Source organism: Lytechinus variegatus, chromosome 13 (assembly GCF_018143015.1).
Source record: "Lytechinus variegatus isolate NC3 chromosome 13, Lvar_3.0, whole genome shotgun sequence".
Classification (NCBI taxonomy): Eukaryota; Metazoa; Echinodermata; class Echinoidea; order Temnopleuroida; family Toxopneustidae; genus Lytechinus; species Lytechinus variegatus.
Window position 1 is genome coordinate 6,361,729 of NC_054752.1, and position 18,021 is coordinate 6,379,749.

Below are 18,021 nucleotides of genomic sequence, written 5' to 3' on the forward strand. Positions count from 1 at the left end.
ATCATCACCATCATCACCACCACCATCATCATCACCACCACCACCACCCTCATCTTCATCACCTCCATCATCACCACCACCACCACTATCATCATCATCACCATCATCATCACCACCACCACCACCACCATCATCACCACCACCACCACCCTCATCTTCATCATAACCACCACATCCATCATCATCATCATCATCACCACCACCACCACCATCATCTTCATCACCTCCATCATCATCACCACCACCACCACCACCATCATCATCATCACCACCACCACCACCACCATCATGATCTTCATCATCACCATCATCATCCCCAACAAAAACACCAACTGAAAAACAAATATTGAAACCCTCCTTTTATTCATTTAGTACAGTGTTTTATTTGTTCTTCAAATTGAAAAACATGAACATATTGAATTGGAAGACTTCTAATTAGACTCATGTACATTGATATTAAATAATTTTGTGCCTTGCACAGTATGTCTTAATCTTCATTTACCCTATGTTCATCACATGATAGACACTATTTAATATATTCAATATCTCAATGATACTTTTTCTGAAGTATTATGTGACATACACTCTGTGCATGAAAATAAAATATACTTAAAAATGTTATTCTGTGGAGAGAATCAATAGCAAAACTTTCCTCTTAATTTAGTCGTACTATTCAAGAAACCAGTTGCAAAATAAGACCTGAAAATGTTCACATTAAAGTTCAAGATTAAAAATAGTTTCAACTAAAATCTGATGCAGATGATTGTTACTTGGTTCTAACATTCTTTCACACCAAGTTCGTCAAACGGGGAATGAATTGCGACTGAACTCTAAGTTAATGTAATGTATTTCTGCTTACTTTTTAGGCACCTTGTCAAAAGTCAGGTTCATGTCTTGCGCGCAGGAATCCCGCAAGTGGCCTTTCATAATTACCAATTCTCACACTTCATCATAGTAAAAACCCACTGGCACGTATTCTGAAGTCGGGTTTAATTTAGACCATGGTCTAACTCTTAAGTTGTATGTTTACTGTGCTCTTTCCTGATTCATCGATGGTGAAGACAATTATCTATTTATACTTCCGACACAATTATGAATGATTTGAGAGTCAAATGGGCTGAAATATTATATCTCTACTGTTAGTGATTTATGTAACAATTAGCTATCCATATTTAAGCCACAACTTAAAACCTGAGTTTAAGTTAAACCTGACTTCAGAATACGGCCATAGTTGACTGTGAAAGAAGTGTAAGAATTGGTCTTTGAATGCAGGAAAGCCACTATGAAAGACACATAGTGCCTTTAAAACAGGACTCGTGCAAAAAGATTCACCAGACATTTAGTTTACTGCATTATATCACATACATGTAATGATGGAAGAAGGGACCTTGTACACGACCAGTCACAATTCTTTGATTACCTGTTTTAACCAAATAGAAATAGATTTGGTCCACTGAATCTATAGTTCTCTGGTTGTAACAGGTAAACAGGTAGTCAAAGAATTGTGACTGGTACTGTACATAGTCCCCCATTATGTTTTTTGTCATTCTTCTGTGTACTTTCTTTTCACTCCAAACTGCACACTATATGTTCCTTTATATCTTCAACAGCACGGTGGCACCAAAGGCTAATTTGAAAATAGAAGAGGACATTTAGGGGAGAATTTCCCCAACACTTTAGCCTGACAAGTTGTCTGATGTGACAGCTATCCTTGATTTCGTTTGGCTGAGATGCAACGTTACAATGGTAAATGTCGGATAACACTGGACTTTTCGTATAACATGTCTGACAAGTCCTTTCATGAAACACTCTTCAGGGTGAAAAGAATGCACACAGAAAGAACAACAAAGAAAGCAATAGGGATAACTGACGAGGCTCCCAGCAGATACATTCATAATGAAAACATCAGCAAGGTCATTTTCTAACGTTGATCCCTTGGGTTCTTTGCTCACCAAAGGTCATATTCAAAACATGCAAACACAGCTGTATTAGAAGAGCTCTAGACAATCATACCGCCAACGTAACTTGCAGTAACCTGTTGCAACAACAACCAAATCTGGGTGTTAGGGGAACTTCAGAATATCAACAGGGTAATATTGCTAAATTTGGAAAAGACAGATTCAAATTTGCAATCCTTTCTTGCAATGTTACTCCCTATAGGGAAATCTGTGATTTCTGTCATGTCATAAAAGACTCAACTTAACAACATCACTTGCACTCACTTTAGCTTGAGAGTGTTTGAATAAGGAGCATAAACTCCGCCTCCTTCAGCACCACAGTTTGAACATGAATGAGCAAATCATGTGTGCTGACCATCGTTCAAATTGGCAATGTCCGTCATGCTCATTTCACTTCCAGTGTTGCCTTGATATTCATGGCGCTGAGTTCAGCCACCAGGTATTGGAAGACATAAGGCACGGTGATGGTCTCAATGCCGTCTGAGGTATCACACGACGCACAGACCCACTTCCTCTGGGCACTGGACAGCATGTCTTGGAGGTCCATCTTTCCGTCCGATGACCGGTCACTAAGCTTCTCCAGGTGGATGCCAAGGAGTGTCCCGCACTTGGTGCATATCCTCGTCTGTTGAATGGATAGTGGAAAGGTTTGGGAGCAGAAATGTATTGTTAAAGGTTAATGCTAGTTTTGGTAACGATATCAAAACGAGTTCATACAGAACCCAATGAAATGACCATCGAAGTGTCTGTTTGTATAAATAAAATGTATGTGCCAAAGGATTCTGGAAGAAATTGTGTAATTGCGGAGAAATCAGCAAATAAGCACAGGATTCAGTAGAGCGCCGGGCCCGACATTCAAAGCAATAATTATACACTGTCCCACGTGCGCTTATCTGTGTTGGGGATCTTCGGTGTGAACATTTTTCAGAGTAGATTTCAAGATTTCACAAAGTTCAGTTTATGTAATTGTACCAGATCTAGATCCTCGATAATATACTGACAATTAAGCCTTGTTTTACAGACTTTCTCATGAAATCAGTGTTTACTGCAACTCCTGGAATTTCTCTTTAAAGTACTACTCAATTGATAAAAGTTTGAACAAGAAGAAATTGTAAACTAATTATTTGATATCAATCTCCAAATGAATCAGCAATACTGATAATCTAATCTAAGTGTCATTAACAATGATCAACATCATCATGGATCATTATTTCCACTGTCTTCATCATTCACACCAAAACCACTATATTTCACCAACATGATGATCATTATTATTATTATAATCATCATCATCACCATGTAACAGAGGGTCACGAGTTCGAATCCCAGCCATGGGGTAATTTCCTTCAGCAAGAAATTTACCCACATTGTGCTGCACTCAACCCAGGTGAAGTGAATGGGTACACTGTAAGAAGAAATTCCTTGAATGCTTAAGCGCCATAGCAGGGCCCGCTTGGAGATCAATTTTCAGAACTGAAGTGGCTTCCCTGGGTAAATGTACCTCTATCATTATCATCATCATCACCATTACCATCATCTCCCAACCATTATCATCATCGAACATGATTGTCACTGCCATTATCAGCGCCAATGTCATCTTCGTCATCACCACTACGACAACCATTATCACAATCAACACCATCACCATGACATGCTTACCAAGCTTTTATCAGAGCAGTTGAGCAGCCTATCCTGAAGAAGGAAGGATGTTCCATGGGCTAGAAGTGAGTCCCTCTCCATCTCACCAAAGCGTATACCTCCAGCCCTCTTCCTTCCTTTCACTGGTTGGTGTGTTAAGATATCCACCGGTCCGGTCGACCTCACCTGGTCAAATACAAAGACAGTAAAGATGAATTCAATAACTTAATAGTATGGTATTGCAGTATTAGGAATATTCAAAATTTGTAATTATATAGTATTTAATACATCAAGGAAGCATTCTATGAAAAGACTTGTAGGATATTTCATCTGACAAAGTATGTTTTAACCCCAGGGAGTGGAGGAGGTGCACAAATTGTGTGCAGGCATGCCAGGATCGGATGACCGGGGTAATAATAATGTAAAGCGAATGGAAACAAAGTGAAATAAGAGCTATAGAAAAACAACTATTTACCCAACAGTTACCATAGGAACTCTGCTTCTCTCCAAATCAAAATCAAAGAAAGTCACAGATGCCGAACAATATGTCGGCCAAAGGTGTGGATGAAATCCTCCCTAGAATGACATCTCTTAGCCCTGTACAGATAAATTATTACCTTGGTCATCAGATCCTGGCTTGCCCCTACACAGTGTATGCACCTTCTCCACTCCCTGGGGGGGGGGGGCATTCCAACAAGAGTTTTCAAACTCAATAGGAAAGCTTACTGCTAGTTTCGTGCATCCTACAGCTCCCATTTAACATCTGGGTGGAGAGTTCAAAAGTGTGGATTAACACTTTGCCAAAAGACACTAGGCGACAGTTTAATTTGAATACACAACCCTCTGACTACAAGGAGAGAGTCAAAGCTGCTACACCACAATGCTTCAAATTTTCTGTTGGGAATGAAATGATCTTTGGTATAATTACCTGGAATTTATCAGATACCATATGCCTTAGCCTCTGATAGTAGACCACGCCTATGAATATATCAGCTTCAAGCTCCACCCCTGATGTCCCGCTATACATTCTCTCTGTTCCATAGTAGTTATACCCCCCTATATCAAAGGAGAACGAAGAACATGATCGAACACCAGCATAATACAGCGCATAGCATTTAAAGATTATGATGTTTTAAAGATGGAACAATGGTAGGTATCTTAACAAGGGGGATATTACTGGAAATGAAAATGAAACCATTGGCAAAAGTTTTTTGGCTTTCGGTTAGCAGGTACTGCACCAGCCAGACCGTGTCCTCGGGCATAGTCGTGCTGCGGTATCCTTACATCTAGACTATACACCTGTAGTGAGTAGCTTACCAAAGTAATCCACGGCAGGTTTTTCCTCTGAGAATGTGAAGGTTATTGCATCATGACATATACCACGAGGGGATGCTGACTTACCATATCTGATATTAACAACTACTAACCAGCAACATGAACAGATCTTTATACCATACAATATTAAGACTATTTACCTGCCGTGAGTAGCTTGCCAAAGTAATCCACTGCTCGTTGTTCCTCTGAGAATGTGAAGGGCATAGCATCGTAACTTAGACCATGAAGGGACGCTGACTTACCATACCTGATATTATCAAGTATCAACCAGCAACATGCCAAGATCTTGATACCATACAATATTAAAGACTATTTACCTGCCGTGAGAAGCTTGCCAAAGTAATCCACGGCAGGTTGTTCCTTTATGAATGTGAAGGGTGTAGTATCGTGACATACATGTAGACCATGAAGGGACACTGACTTATCATATCTGATATTAACAACTATTTACCATCAGCATTCAAAGATCTTTATACCATACAATATCAAATACTAATTACCTGCCGTGAGAAGCTTACCAAAGTAATCCACGGCAGGTTGTTCCTCTGAAAATGTGAGGGCATTGCATCATGACATAGACCAGGAGGGCAAGCTGACTTACCATACCTGATATTAATAACTATTTACCAGCAACATGCTTATATATTATCATGGAATATTAAAGATTATTCACCTGCCGTCAGAAGCTTGCCAAAGTAATCCACGGCAGGTTGTTCCTCTGAGAATGTGAAGGGCGTTGCATCATGACACAGACCGTGAAGGGATGCTGACTTGCCTGCCATACTCTCTATCATCATACCTGGTTATATCAAAGAGTATATTGTTGCAGTCATTATTTTGATAGGCACACTAAAAACAAGAAAGAAAGGGGCAAAATACAGGAACAATAATTTAACCTATACATTCTTTAACCGAATCGCAAACATCCTTTGATAATTTTCAAAGTCTATTTTTTCAAAATTGATATGAAACCTGTGCCAGCTTGAAGATATTTGAAAAAGGGGGATCTTTTATATGAGTATTATAAAAGCTGCGCTTTTCAAAATGATTGAATCATGTTGGTTCTGTCTTTGTCCAATTACTTTCCTTCATACACATGGTGGGCACGGTCATATATTTTACTTTTGGAATAATGACTCATATTTATTTGTAGGTTTTGTGATCTATTCATCAATACAATTAAACCTAATGCACAATGTATCTGGGGCCCGTCTGGCAAAGAATTGTGATTAATCCGATTAATCACAACTATGGACGGCCAACAACATCAACATCTAAAACAGAAATTTTTTCAAAATATTTTCTAGATATGATATATACTCATACATTCATCATCCTCTTGAAGATTCAGTGTGATTTTCTTTTTTTGTCTCAGGAAATTGTGCAAATTTCCTGAAGAAAAAATTATGGCATGGATGGATTTCCACACAATTTAGATTGATTGGATCAATCGTAACTCAATGAAAATCCATCAGTGTCATAATTTTTTCTACAGGAAATATGCACAATGTTCTTTGTAAACAAAGAGAAGCACAGTGAATTTTCAAGACAACGATGAATGCATGAATATGCATCATAGCTAGAAAATATTTTGAACAAACATGCATAATAGATGTCGACATTGCTGGCTGTCCATAGTTGCGATCGATAGGATCAATCGCAACTCTTTGTAAGACGGGGCCCGGGTCTGATATTACTTCTTACCGATCGTCATACGAGAAGGGAACCCATGAGGGTTGAATAAGATATCAGGTGTCATCCCGCTCTCCGTGAAAGGCATATCTTCCGTCGGCCATCGCTGACTACATACACCCTTCTGACCATGACGACTAGAAAACTTGTCTCCAATGATTGGATTCCTCTGGAAGAATCGAGGGAAATTAAAAGAAAATGTGTTGATTTTCAATAAATATTTTCAAGTTTATCACACAAAAATAATTTTTAATTGAAATATATTAGTATCTACAAAGATAATGAAAAGCTCCACTTTGTATCCTCTAGAAAAAGGTAGGTTATAAATCTGATTATTATCATCATCATCATCGAAAATAACAGTTTTTACATGTGTAAAATGAAATGCCATTTTAGATTCTGCACTTCTGAACATATCAAGTATTCATGTTTTGCTGTCATTTTCACGAAATCACACCCAAAATGTGGAAGAGATCATTAAATATCAATATCAAAATGATTTACAACAATCAATTAACTGATCTTTTTATTAACGAACTGGGTCCATATACTTTCTAAGTTATGATATTTCAAAAAATTAACCTTGGTTAAGATTTCATTGATGACGACGCTGTCGCCGTCGGAAAAGTGGTACCTATAGCCTCGCTCTGATATGGAGGCCAGACAAAAATGCAAAAATGAGCTGTTGGATGTAAAGCGGGTTATTTTTCAGAAGTACCCTGCTTGCACTACCAAACCCTTGTTTTACAACCACCAATCTATTCCTACCTTATACAGTAAGTGAGATCCACCATACCTGTATTCTAAGTTGTATGAAAGCTCTCTGACAGACTTGGTTACCAAGGTCATTCCCTGTGACCTTGACATTATCTACCACCGCAACCTCCGACCCTTTGTACTTCTCGACCTTGGTCTGGCCTGAATCGAGCCTGGTGTATCTGCATTACATGAATATGAAATTAATAAACTGAGTCTCTAGAATTAGTTCCTGTAATAGCGCATATCACATTATGAAACTATGTCCATATGCATTACCAAAGAACTTAAATATTACCCTGGCTTAAACCCTGCATTCTTTTTAATGCATGCAAGCATTTCAAAGAATAAATTCCTGCCAGGTACCCATTTACCTCACCTCGGTTGAGTGCAGCACAATGTGGATAAATTTCTTGCTGAAGGAAAGTGCATCATGATTGGGATTTGAACCCACTACCAGCATTTTCACAGCAAGAAGACTAATCCACTGGGCTACGATGCTCCAAATGAGAGTTGATTTTTAAAAGCTTGTCACTGATTAAAGATAAATTCTAGTATTGGTAACAATCTGAAAATGACTTTTTACAGAATCTAACATAATGACCACCCAAGTGTCTGTGTGTATGAATAAAAAATATGTGCCAAAGGATTCTGGAAGAAATTGTGTAATTGCTGAGAAATAAGCAAAATAAGCACGGATTCGGTCACTTCCGTCGGGTCTTTATTCCAGCAATAATAATACACTGTCCCACGTGTGCCTATCTGTGTTGGTGATCTTCAGTGTGAACATTTTTCAGCGTAGATTTCAAGATTTCACAAAGTTCAGTTTATGTAACTGTACCAGATCTAGATCCTCAATGATATACTGACAATTAAGCCTGGTTTTACAGACTTTCTCATGAAATCAGTGTTTACTGCAACTACTAGCATTTCTCTTTAAAAATGATGGATTAACTTTATCAAAAAAAACATAGCTGTTGATGGAGTTTTAAACAAATCAGAGAACACTTAATATTTATAGGTCAAGTCCACCCCAGAAAAATAAGAAAAATGTTGATTAAGAAAAATGTTGATTGTTGATTAGAATACATAGAGAAAAATCAAACTAGCATAACGCTGAAAACTTCATCAAAATCAGATGTAAAATAAGAAAGTTATGACATTTCAAAGTTTCCCTTATTTTTCACAAAACAGTAATATGCACAACTCAGTGACATGCAAATGAGACAGACGATGATGTTCGCCACTCACTATTTCTTTTGTTTTTTATTGTTTGAATTATACCATATTTCATTTTTTACAGATTTGACGATCAAGGACCAACTTGACTGAACCATATAGTATTAAACAATGATCATTACACATGTTCAGAGAGGAATTCATTGTACTTTACTTGACAGTGATGAGAAAATTAGAATACTTCATGTTTCAAATAATAAAATACAAAGAGAGTTGATGATGATATTAGTCGCCTCATTTGCATATCATGTGCATATAACTGTTTTGTAAAATTAAGCGACACTTGAAAATGTCATAACTTTCTTACTTCACATCCAATTTTGATAAAATTTACGATTCTTTAATTTGTAAACTGCGATAATCCGTCAAACGCTAAACTAATGTCGCACGCGCGATCGATCGATCGGTACACAAGTACGGTATACAAAAACGCCAAGCTATACATTGTAGCTAGGTACGCACCGGGGCATGCAATTGTTCGAAAAACAATGGGACAGGGGACGTCTATGGGAAATGCGTGGTTGTGCAAAAATGCGAACAAAACACGCATAAGGATGTGCAATAATGCGAACGTAACGCATGAAGAGTTAAGGTTCATTACAAATCATGCTTGCCATTGCTCAGCAGACAATAAAAAAAGAATGTAATAAGCATTCAATATTTGAGTGAGAACTACTTAAATGGTAAAAACTGGAATCAATAGTATTATAAATCATTTGTACATCATAAACAAGAAAGTCTGACTTACGCATAGTATGGGTCTCCTTCATGTAGTACTGTACCGATTGGGGGAAAGCCATCTTTGTCTATACATCCTTTGATTCGAGGGTCAGTTATATCACAACCTATAATGAAGTATATTAGCATGATAAAAACAAAAAAGGTATATTATCAACAAGAAAATGCCATCATGATATATATTAGTGCAAATAATAATTATGGATTGAGAGGATTTTTCATATGTATCGTCTTTTTTTTTTTGGGGGGGGAATCATTGTTTTTTTTTTAAGGCATGACGTAATTTTGTCACAGGGAGAAAGGTATATTGTATCTCTTCCTCATGCCCTCATGCATAATCAAAAATATCCAAACTTTCCCGACCAAAACCACTTCCCCTCTACCAGCCCAACCCCTCTCGCCATCAACCCACCCCCTCTCCATCATCCTATCACCATCTCATCGTCATCTTACTTACAAAACACAGCAGCCACTCTTCCGTGCCTTGATGCTCCAAGCTTATTCCTAAGATTAATCTCTTCTGTTTTACAGATTATGACCATCATCTTCACCACTATACCCCTCTACCAGCTGCGCCCCTCCCACCAATCATACCATGACTGTCCCATCATCATCTTACTTACAAAACACAACTGCCACTCTTCCGTGGCTTCATCTCCAAGCATATTCCCAAGGTTAATCTCTTCTGTTTTATAGATGATGATCACAACAAAAAACCACGTCCTCTCTACCAGACCCACCCCCCTCACCATCATCCAATCACCATCAGCATCACCATCCCATCATCATCTTACTTACCAAACACAGCAGCTTCTCTTCCGTGCCTTGATTCTCCAAGCTTATTCCAAAGGTTAATCTCTCCTGTCTTACAGATTATGACCATCATCTTCACCACTATAACCCTCTATCAGCTGCGCCCCTCCCACCAATCATGCCATAACTGTCCCATCATCATCTTACTTACAAAACACAACTGCCACTCTTCCGTGGCTTCATCTCCAAGCATATTCCCAAGTTAATCTCTTCTGTTTTATAGACGATGATCACCACGACCAAAACTACTTCCCTCTACCAGTCCCACCCCCTCTCCACTATCATCATCACCATCGCATCATCATCTTACTTACCAAACACAGCAGCCACTCTTCCGTGCCTTGATTCTCCAAGCTTATTTCTAAGATTAATCTCTTCTGTTTTATAGATGCTAGCATGGCCAAACCCTCTTTCCAGTGAAGACTTGTTTATGATCATGGCATCTTCCATATCATACCCCTATAGAGTGGAAAAGAACATGGCAAAACTCAAACAATTACTCTCAGAGGTGGCAGAAGCAAGGGTGAGGATAGTCTCCCTAAAAAATATTTCAAAGAAATAACAGAAAAAGGGGAAAGGTAAAGGAAAGAAGGAAGAAAAGGAAAGACAAGGTGGTTCATGAACCATGATTCTCACCTGATTTCACATTCAATATGCAATACAATCTTTTGACCCTTACATGACCTTTGACCTTATCATTCTCATGATTATTCATGTGGAAGGATTCACAAAGAGAAAAGGAAAAGAAAGAAGATGCAAAAAATTTGAAAAATAAAACACTACAGCATCACAGACTAAAGCCTACATGTATTCCAGATTCAGCTTCCTCACATTTGATAAAAATGACATAAACTCTAGAGAACTTGAAATACAGAAAATGGTACTGAACACAACTGAACTTGATGCTCTCAGTATCAGCTGAAGGAAAGAAGCTGATCTGTGATGACACGCAAGACATTTCGGGCAAAGAGCAAGAATAAATGTGTATCAGATACTTTGATGACAACTCTTAAGCGTCGGGAGAGGTCTGTCGGGCTGCATTAGACCAGTCAAACAACTGGTAGAGCCATAGCAAGCTTGCTGAAAGATGTCAGCATCAGGCTAGACTTGACACTTGCCAAGTAACATGAGCAGTCCTCACAATGAAGCTTTATATCATTTCGTATGGTTTTATTTGTAACACTGTATGATATATTTATAATAGTGTTGATTTTCTCGACTGTTCTATTGAAAGTTCTGAATGACAGCCACATTCATATACTTTATTTTGTATAATAAATGTTTATTTTTATTGTTATCAACTGGTTCACTATATGTTGGGTGACTGAGTTTCAAGACTATTTTTGTCTTCTTGTTTGGCTCTCCCACATTCATGTACATGCTTATGTTTGAATCCTACTCGGTTCAGTTTCATTTCATATTGTAGTTATGTTTCATATTTCCTATTTTTATATATTTGTAATGATTATATAGTATTGTGGAAATAATTGATTTGATTTTATTTGATCCATCATCAAGGAAAATCAACCACTAACCTACTATACCAACTGCTCAACACAGCACAATCGGTCGATGAACTCCCACCTATTTGTGACGCTATCAGTATGCATTAGGAGAGACTTTCTCACAAACAATTAAGTTCAGACAAGACCGCACAAAAAAACTACTGGTAAGGCCACTGAGCACTACTCGGGGGACAGTGCGAAGTTAGCTCTCGAATCCTTCCAGGAGAACTACAAGAAGATAACAGACTCACTTTATAGGCAATGGCGTACCACAGGGCTCTGTGGGAGGTCCGACTCTTTTTTCTATTTACTTGATTGGATTGCGACAAGTTATGATCCACCATGGAATCAACTATCATATCTATGCTGATGATATTCAACTGATAATTTTGTTTGCATGCAGATCCAAAAGTTTAAAAAACTGGGGGAGGGGGAAGATCTTTTGCTCATGCATGTCCCATACTATGAAACAGACTTCCTGAAGACATCAAATATTGTATCTCTGTTGAGTCTTTCAAAAATGTTCTTAAAACCTTTCTTTTTATTTCTTAATTTCTTTATGCCCCTTGAGCACTCTACAGAGTGGATAAGGTGCTTTACAAGTCACATGTATTATTATTATTAATTACAATTGGATGCTGCCATTTCATCAGAGCAGAAACCTACAGCAGCTAGTCGTGAAGATCCCTTCGTGCATGTGGAATCTTTGCTGGCAGTCCAGTCGGCAAGTGCCATAATTGGAAACTTGGAGGCTCTTGTCAACTCGGCGCAGGGAAGACAAGCAACAATGGATGACATTGTAAGACCTGCTCAAGCTGGCAATCATCAAACTCCAGGAGGAATGTCAAAAGTTTGACAGCATGTTCAAGGATGCAGAGGCAGCCATCGTTGGCAAGAAAGATGCACAGCCAATAGAGATCTACACCAAGAAACAGGCAAGTACCCATTCATATTAGTGTAAACGCTGCAAACACTACATATGGCACGCCAGTAGAGTACTGTACTACCGGATTATCTTCCCACAGGCATATGACACAACTAGTTGTGAATGCATTTCAATGAAGCTAAAGCAGGGATGCAATCATACTGTCACATGACCAAAATAATGCTTTCATTATGGTGCCATACAATATGGATTAATTCACATTTTGAACACCTTTACATTAACAACAAGAAACTCTCCACCACTAACTTTAGATTGACATTAAAAACCTTTCTCTTTAGTTCAGAAAATTGCCATGTACATGTAAAAGTAAAAAGAGGATTGAACAAGTCCAGCTGAAAATATTCATAAAAAGTCTGAGCAGTACAGGCTTATGTTTATGTTTGTGTATTTCGAAATCATACTCATACATGGATGTTTTTCAGGCTATTGTAGATTAACATCAAATAAATGATTTAATAATTATAATAATAATAATAGTAATATATGGCATTTATGAGGAGCCGATTACCAAGTTCTATTCAATGGCACACTTGATATTACCCCGGCTTAGCTCCAGCTGCTAAAGGCGCTTGGTACATTCAATGAATTAATCCTGCCGGCTACCCGAGCACCTCACCTAGGTTGAGTGCAGCACAATGTGGGTAAATTTTTGGCTGAAGGAAGATGCACTGTGGTTGAGATTCGAACCCACGCCCCTCTGATTGAATGAAAGACATGTAACCAAGAGACCTAGACGCCCCCAATAAGGCTGATATGCTATGCACAAACTCTCCACCAAGTGATTAAATAGAAATCAACCTTGTAACTGCGTGACTTTAACAAAATATTTTGTGGTCGAGATGAAAAGGTTAGGATGCCATCTACGGCAACACATCTAGAGTTTGAAAAGCTCAGTCAAGTTTCATGATATTGTTTCCAATTCATGTATTCTATTTATTACAGTTTTCAGGGGGTGAAAGGAAGAAACAGAATTAAAGAAACCACCCCAGTAAAAAAATGTCTACAGAATTTTGATTGATTGGCTGCACCTACCAACCTGCTTTCTATTCCAAAGTCACTTACTGTATATGAGATGACAGCGACTACAGCATTGGTTCCGAGTGGGTAATCATCAAAGTCATACTTGTCGTAAGAGTGTGGTCGGACCATCGGTGTCTGAGGCGTCTGCAGCTTGTACATCTTATGATCAATACGGAATGGTAGCGTGTGGGACGGGAAACCCATCGTTTGTTTACCCATCTGTATGAAACGAAAGTACATACAGTAATATTTATAATACGCCTTTCCAACAGCTACAAGGAAAATTAACACTTGTGAAACAAACTATGTTTTACACATACCCAGTACACAAACATAATACATTGACAAACCTGTTTATTAGACTGACCAAAAGGTTCTTCAAGTTCATTTTCCAAGAAAAAAATCTGAGGGAAAATTCATACTTACATTACTGCATTTTCTTGATAAAATTAAATGACTCTTTTTTTGCATTTGGTTAAAGGGATGGTCCGGGCTGAGAGTATTTATACATGTAGCTTAATGAATGCATAGCATTCACTGAGCAAAATATCAAAAATTTCATCAAAATCGGATAACAAATAATAAAGTTATTGAATTTTAAAGTTTAGTAATTTTTTGTAAAAACAGTCGTCATGAATATTCATTAGGTGGGCTGATGATGTCACATCTTCACTTGTTCTTTTGTATTTTATTATATGAAATTAGGTTTATTCATTTTTTTCCTCCAAGAACTGGAAAAATTGGATTGACAACTGATTTAGTGCATTAGACTTTTATTGCTGCAACTTATTTTATTATAAGGGAGACGAATTATTCACACAAGTATGAAATAATGAAAAATTATGATTTTGTATAATAACATAAGAAAACGGAAAGTGAAGATGTGACATCATCATCATCATCAATAACTTTATTATTTTGTTATCCGATTTCGATGACATTTTTGGCGTTTTGCTCAGTGAATTCTACTCTATGTACTAAGATATAAATATTTTCAACCCGGACCATCCCTTTAATATTGATGTGATTATTGGCAATACTTTAATGATGAAAATGAGATTGGTAATTTGGGAAACCCAAAAGGCAGACAAAACAAACTTTGTGCCATAAAAGAATCAAACATGTCCTTTCATGAAACATTCCTGGGCACTGTAACATAGAATTCAGCGATTGATCTTAGGGCTGATTTTCATGATCGACCACATGTAATAATCAATGTAATCAATTATATAAATCAACCCACAATCGATTGTAAATCTTAAGGTTACAGGCCCCTTATTATCCATTCAAGAAGCCATCTATCTTACCTGACATTGGTACATATTTCTAGGGCTTTGGTTGAAATCGGAGAACGGCGTAAGGCTCGCTGAAACACTCAGTATACTCGTCTCATTCACCTCTAAATGTGTGGTCTGTCAATAAGATCAGATAGAACACCAAATATCAAGACTGATTTCATACTTCCTTTAGTGATAAAAACAAGATGCAAACAAATTAGAAATAATGGAATAAAACAAGTTTGATACGATCTTGGTTGAAATTTCAAGGCTGGGGCTGCCAGAGAAGTGGCACCTATCATTGTCTTGCTCTGCTTTGTAGGCGAGACAAAATGAGGTTTGGATGTACAAATAGATGATTATGTGATGGAATCGCTAAAGAATAATCCAATTGTTGCTCTTTTAAGGGATTTCATACATATAAACTGAGCAGGTGTAGATAAGGGCAATTTTTAACAAAAATCTAGAAGTCATCAATATAACACTCTGAGAAGATTACCCAACATAGCAACACCAAATTCATGCAGACTGGATTCTAAATACCAAGCCTCAGATTTTTAAAATGCAGGTGAAAATAACTGCTTGTTTTAGGTAGTTTAAGCTGAAAGTAACTATAGATAATTTGAATGCCCTACACTGTTAGAAAATTTATCCTAAAAATAAAAAAAGCTCCTGCAGCAGTCTCGAGAACACCTGTAATCTTACCAGATTTCGTAATCTTACAGGAAATTGGTATTTGGTGTATGGAACCTTACAAATTTCCTTCAATAAAAACCCTTTTCCCCTTTTGAAACAGACCTGTTCTGTAAAATTGCAGAAAAATTCCTGTTTCAAGAATTTACAGAATGATTCTGTTATTGCTTTTTGCAAAACATTCATTCTTTTTTTCTGCAAAATCAGGTTTTTTTTAAGTGTACAGAATCTGTTGTTCATTCCATGATTATATGCGACATTTATATCGTGCTTAATACAAATGTTTGAAAGCACTGCATACTATTACCCTGGCTTTAGCATGGCTACCCTTATCGGATGCTCAAGCATTCCAGGAATTCCTTCCTACCGGATTTCCATTTACTACACCTGGGTGGAGAGTGGCAAATGTTGACAAACGCCTTGCCAAAGGACGCACGTGCTGCGGTGGGATATGAACCCTGGACCTTGTGGTTCAAAGTCCAGAGGTTTATACACTGAGCCACAACACCACTAATGGTGGTCCCTGGAGGTAGTCACTTTTCAAAAGAATAGAAAGTAATGGGTGAAACCTTCCCGTGAGTGCTTGAACTAAACTGCACAAAAAGCAGAGCTGCCAACCTGAAAAGAAACATTTCAGTATTTTTGAAGCTGGAAATCAGTATTTCGGTGAGGAAATCAGTATTTTGGTGAGGAAATCAGTATTATCAAAAAATGCCATAGGACCAGAGATACAACTGAAACTTTAGAAATTAGTATTTTACATGAAACTCTCAGTATTCTTCTCACTTTTCAGCACTAAATACTGAAAATCAGTACTACTTGGCAGCTCTGAAAAAGGCTCCTCAATGTTTTCTAATGTCTGTGGATACCAGAGGTCTATTCCAGCATGGGCTATCAACAACCCTGTCTATTTTCAGTACAATTTACCTTTTGGTGAATTTCAGCTGGACTGACTGCGATGTCCATGTACACCTGTTCAAACGTACCAATGTACTCTGTCTCCTGTAACGCAAGATTCCTGACAGGTCGGTAGAGCCTTGAAGGTGTGGTGAAGATGTACAGGCCTGGATACTGACCTCCCTTACCGCTCACAGGGACCAGGACAATCTCTGTAGTCTGGCAAACCTACAAGTAAAGATAGAAAGAGCTTCATTGCTGACAGAAATTGATTGAACAGCAAGACTTGTACCCAATTCTTGCTATAAAATAACACCATTTCCGACACACACATCAAATATTCCTAGCACATCTTTACCTCATGACCAATATGCGTGCCTATTTCCATGAGAATGGGTCACAAGATAAAGTTGTCCAAACTGCAAGATTTTTACCTATTTTTCACCACTAAATGTTACCATGGCAACACAATTTCTGGCAAACATTTTGTCTTGCATATCTTTACCACGAAACCAATGTGTCGGCGTTTCCGTGACATTTACGTGGGACAAGTTGTCAGATCTGACAACTTTCCTTGATATTGATTGGCGAAGTAACTATGGTAACTGGCAGAGAAAACATCTGATAAGTCCTTTCATGAAACACTCCCTAGAAAGTCTACGTTGTTCTTCGACTTGCATACTAAGGAAGCATTGATACTAGAAATATTGTGGCAAAGGACTTCTGGCTATGGGTCCCCTAAAAAATGGACCTTGTCACATATACAAGTGCAAACAAATCAAAAGATTGATACTCACTCCACTCTGACCTTTGACCTTTAGAATCTTGAGCCTTGATGTGAGCTGTGTGGCGATGTCCTGGGGTACGTAGCCCAGGACCCTCCCATCTAGGATGACTTCATAGCAGCTGGAGACGGGGTGTGATAGGGGTGCGTCGAGGGGGGTCATGCCCAGGGCGTAGAGGGTCTTGACGAGGGGGAGGGTAAGGGGTTGGGTGTTGACCACCTGTGTGGAAGCAGTAGATAAAGAATAATCAGGACATCTCTCATGTAAGGGCTTGTCATGTTATAATAATCAAATTCTGCTTTTATATATGCTTATCACATCCAGATATCACTATGGGCTGTAGGTATTGTAGACAAGTGGATATGTCTCCAGACTATGACCCATGAGGACCGGGGTTCAAATTTCACTGCAGCACTCGCATTCTTTAGTAAGACATTTGTCAACATTTGAAAATCTACACCAATAAATGGGTGCTAGGTAGAAAGAAATTCATTGAATGCTTGAGCACTTAGAAAGCCCAGATAATGCTGGAGTAACGTTAAAATTATCCTGTTAAGCAAAGGCCTGGTGGGGTAATAGTTTTCAGAACTGAAGTGGCTATCCTGGGTTAATATAGCATTATTATTATTATTATTATTATAAAATTATGGACAATCCTTTCCAGCTACTGTGTGATCAACCTGTGCAAAGGTGAGGGACCCAGCAACTTTAAATGTCTTTTAATCAAAG

At 38.1% G+C, this 18,021-nt stretch overlaps 1 protein-coding gene across 2 annotated transcripts in view; it reads right to left on the minus strand.

Moving 5' to 3' along the window:
* Positions 1-1,150: 1,150 nt before the first annotated feature.
* LOC121425874 (DNA-directed RNA polymerase I subunit RPA2-like) overlaps positions 1,151-18,021 on the minus strand; it is a 36,168-nt gene continuing 19,297 nt past the window's right edge. For both annotated transcript variants that reach the window (XM_041621957.1, XM_041621958.1), the window contains 12 exons: positions 17,305-17,511; positions 16,538-16,735; positions 14,948-15,052; positions 13,683-13,859; positions 10,484-10,628; positions 9,367-9,463; positions 7,420-7,561; positions 6,636-6,792; positions 5,605-5,730; positions 4,525-4,652; positions 3,618-3,782; positions 1,151-2,583 (listed from right to left, as the gene is read on the minus strand). In XM_041621957.1, coding sequence (XP_041477891.1) covers positions 2,344-2,583; positions 3,618-3,782; positions 4,525-4,652; positions 5,605-5,730; positions 6,636-6,792; positions 7,420-7,561; positions 9,367-9,463; positions 10,484-10,628; positions 13,683-13,859; positions 14,948-15,052; positions 16,538-16,735; positions 17,305-17,511 — 1,887 coding nt within the window. In that variant the 3' untranslated portion in view covers positions 1,151-2,343. The remainder of the gene's footprint in view (positions 2,584-3,617; positions 3,783-4,524; positions 4,653-5,604; positions 5,731-6,635; positions 6,793-7,419; positions 7,562-9,366; positions 9,464-10,483; positions 10,629-13,682; positions 13,860-14,947; positions 15,053-16,537; positions 16,736-17,304; positions 17,512-18,021) is intronic.